This window comes from Pteropus vampyrus, unplaced genomic scaffold, assembly GCF_000151845.1.
Source record: "Pteropus vampyrus isolate Shadow unplaced genomic scaffold, Pvam_2.0 Scaffold24, whole genome shotgun sequence".
NCBI classification, from domain to species: domain Eukaryota; kingdom Metazoa; phylum Chordata; class Mammalia; order Chiroptera; family Pteropodidae; genus Pteropus; species Pteropus vampyrus.
In genome coordinates, this window is record NW_011888805.1 from 9,816,443 (window position 1) to 9,819,587 (window position 3,145).

The 3,145-nt window shown below is 33.0% G+C and overlaps 1 protein-coding gene across 1 annotated transcript in view; it reads left to right on the forward strand.

The window, feature by feature from the left end:
* The window catches only part of IL22RA2 (interleukin 22 receptor subunit alpha 2), a 17,590-nt gene extending 14,715 nt beyond the window's left edge, over window positions 1-2,875 (forward strand). Inside the window, exons 4-5 of the mRNA XM_011356233.2 lie at window positions 1,563-1,732; window positions 2,726-2,875. Coding sequence (XP_011354535.1) covers window positions 1,563-1,732; window positions 2,726-2,875 — 320 coding nt within the window. The remainder of the gene's footprint in view (window positions 1-1,562; window positions 1,733-2,725) is intronic.
* The last annotated feature ends 270 nt before the right edge of the window (window positions 2,876-3,145 follow it).

Sequence of the window (3,145 nt, forward strand, 5' to 3'; positions counted from 1 at the left end):
TGGAGTTAGGAATTCAACCTATGAATTTGGGAGTGACACAATTCAGCCCATAATTATACATATAAATAAAAGTGAAAGAAGCTAGACACAAAAGAGTGTATATTATAAATTCTAAAAACTAATATACATGACACTAGAAGTAAGGACAATTGTGGTTATCTTCCAGGATTAAGTAATTGGAGGGGACATGAAGGAAGTTTCTGGGTGCTGGTAATGTCCTATTTCTTGATCTGGGTGGTAGCTATATAAGAGCATCTATTTGTAAAGATTTGTTGAGTTGTATCTTTATGATTTATTTATTTGTCTCTATCTATCTTAAAGGTCAATGAAAAGTTTATTTAAAATAAAAAATCAAACCAGAGCAACAAAAAAGAAAGTATCAACTTTTACATATGTGCTCACAATAAAAACATAAGGAAGCAGACTGACATAATCAAGTGTGGAAAAAACAAGCACTGACCAGACCAGCACTTCAAGTATTGTAATGTTGAAAACAGATAATAAAATAAATGAGTTTATAGATATAACAGGATAAAAACATAATCAAAGGACAAAAATTTATTTTTTTTAAAGACAGGTAGATTGAAAAATACCTAAATAGATCTCTTAGAATAAAAAATATATAATCATTGAGATTAAAATAAAATTGGGGGGGTTAAAAATCAGTTTATACATGACTAAATAGTAAATTGCTAGACTGAAAGACAGATCTGAAGAAACCATTCAGAATACTCTGTTGAGAAAAAAAGAAATATATAAGAGAAGTTAATACATGGAGAATCAAATAAGAAATTCTAACAGATGTTGATCAAAATTCCAGAAGAAAAGCATCTATCATCCATCTCTCTCTCTCTCTTCCCCCCTTCCCCGCTTCATTGATCTACCTTTCTATGTATCAATTGATCGTGGCTAATTTTCAAGAATTATAAAAGATATGAATCTGCAAACTGAAAATATACAATGAATACAAACAAGAAAAGAACAACAAAATTCATAAAAGAATTAAGTCCACCTAGAATTACTATAGTTAAGCTGGGGAAAATTAAAGTGACTATTAATTTATACAATTTTCTTTCCTAGTTAATAATGATTTGATTATTGATACTAAAATGCAAGAACCAAAAATTCTTTCTTGATCCTTCCTGTGCTGTCTCGCAGTATATAACATAAACCTGTTGAATTAATTTTATAGCAATAAGTCTTCAAATGGTTTTAGAGCTGCTTTGAAATTTTACTTATTTAAGAATCTACAAAATATTTGTTTTACCCTAAGATCTCTCTCAAATAACTTTTTAAACTTCATTTTCCAAAATAATCACTGCAGGCTATGGAAATGATTGATAAATGTCCTCTTAAAACTGAAACAGAATTTATTAGTTTGTGCAAATAAAAATTTATCTTCAAAGAAACTTCTTAAATATTTACATTTTAGGTGTCAGCAGTATCTCTTCATAATGATTTTTGCCAGGTCTCTGAATTTAGTGACTTGTTGTTATGCATAATGTGTCCATGTGAAATATATTTTTTGAATAATTTGCCAAAATTTCCTATTCTTTCTCCAGCAAAAATAGATCCTCCAGTCATGAATATAACCCAGGTTAATGGCTCTTTGCTGGTGATTCTCCATGCTCCAAACATGCCATATAGAAACCAGAAAGGGAAAAATGTATCAATGGAAAATTCCTATGAGCTGGTATACCGAGTCTTTATAATTAACAATTCCCTAGAAAAGGTAAGTTCAGATAAGAATATTTTTTTATTTTGTTCATTTCATATCTTTTTATTTTGTTCATTTGACTAACATTTTAGCCATATATGAGTAGCCTCTTTCATGCTACTCTATCTCTTTTTTTTCCTTATCTTTTTTCAGTTCCTTCTCACTTTCACCCTCACTGATAAGCAATTAGTACTTGGCATTACCATTAGTGTGTGTGTGTGTGTGTGTGTGTGTGTGTGTATGCATTTGCATCTATTCAGTCACTCAATCTGTCTCCACTTAATCTTCCCTGTGTAAAGATTGGTATTAACAATATTTAATTTCATTTGACTGCCACAAATATTCATTTTTATAGACTTTCCACATCTTATTTTAAAGTGACTTTTGGATCGGAGCATAATATGTTTGTGCCAGTTTTGCTATGTTATTCTAATTCATTGTCGGGGCCTTTTATCTTGGTTTGGTAGTTAAGTAAATATTTCTTTTTGGATGTCCATCTAAGACAGGGTTCCTTTGGCTATAAGAAACAGAACCCCATTCAAACTGGTTCAAAAAGGAAAGAGGAGGAGACGGGGGAGTTTTATCAGGAGATAATAAGCAATCTTATGGACAGCCAGAAGCAAGAAATAAAGTGCTGCCAGGCTTTTATAGTGACTGGGAAGGAGAAATGGAGAAGCAAATCTTAAAAAAATCCCACTCTGCCTCTCTGTGACCACATGTTGCGTGTCTACAGCTGTCTCCAAATTTACTTCATTCTCATCACTGCAGAGTTCAAATTCTTAAACAAGACACTGACCACTGAGTCAATCAGTTGGCAGCCCTCATGTAGTACCTACAAAGCCACGCGACCTGCGTCTTTCTCAGTCTGCTTTCCAGGACTCTGGAGAAAAAGGATGTAAGAAGAAGTCATACTGTGACCGGAAACAACTTATAGGTTTTATCAAAAATAGAACAAATCAGTGACTTATTGAAAACCATTTATCATCTCTTATTTTCCCCTGTTCACAGAAGCGAAAGGTATATGAAGGAGCTCATGGAGTTGTTGAACTTGAAGCTCTAACACCTCACACTAGTTACTGTGTAGTAGCTGAAATATATCAGCCCATGCTAGACAGAAGCAGCCAGAAAAGCGAAGAGAAATGTGTGGAAACTCCTTGAAGTGGCATGGAGCTGTCCGCGATATGGAAATCAAAAGCTCCGAGAATAGAGTGGCTCGTGTTTGAAGCGTCTCATTGAAAACTGTTTTTGTATTTTCTTAAAGCAATGTCACACTTTGCGGACTTCTTTGTCCATTCTTTCTTCTTTTTGTAACTAAATTTGTAAACTAAATTTAAGCAGTATCCATCCTTCGCCAAAAAACACATTAGAATTTAAAGAAGAGGCAGAGAATAAGGGCTCTATGAAATACAGAACTTTATTTCTGAATAT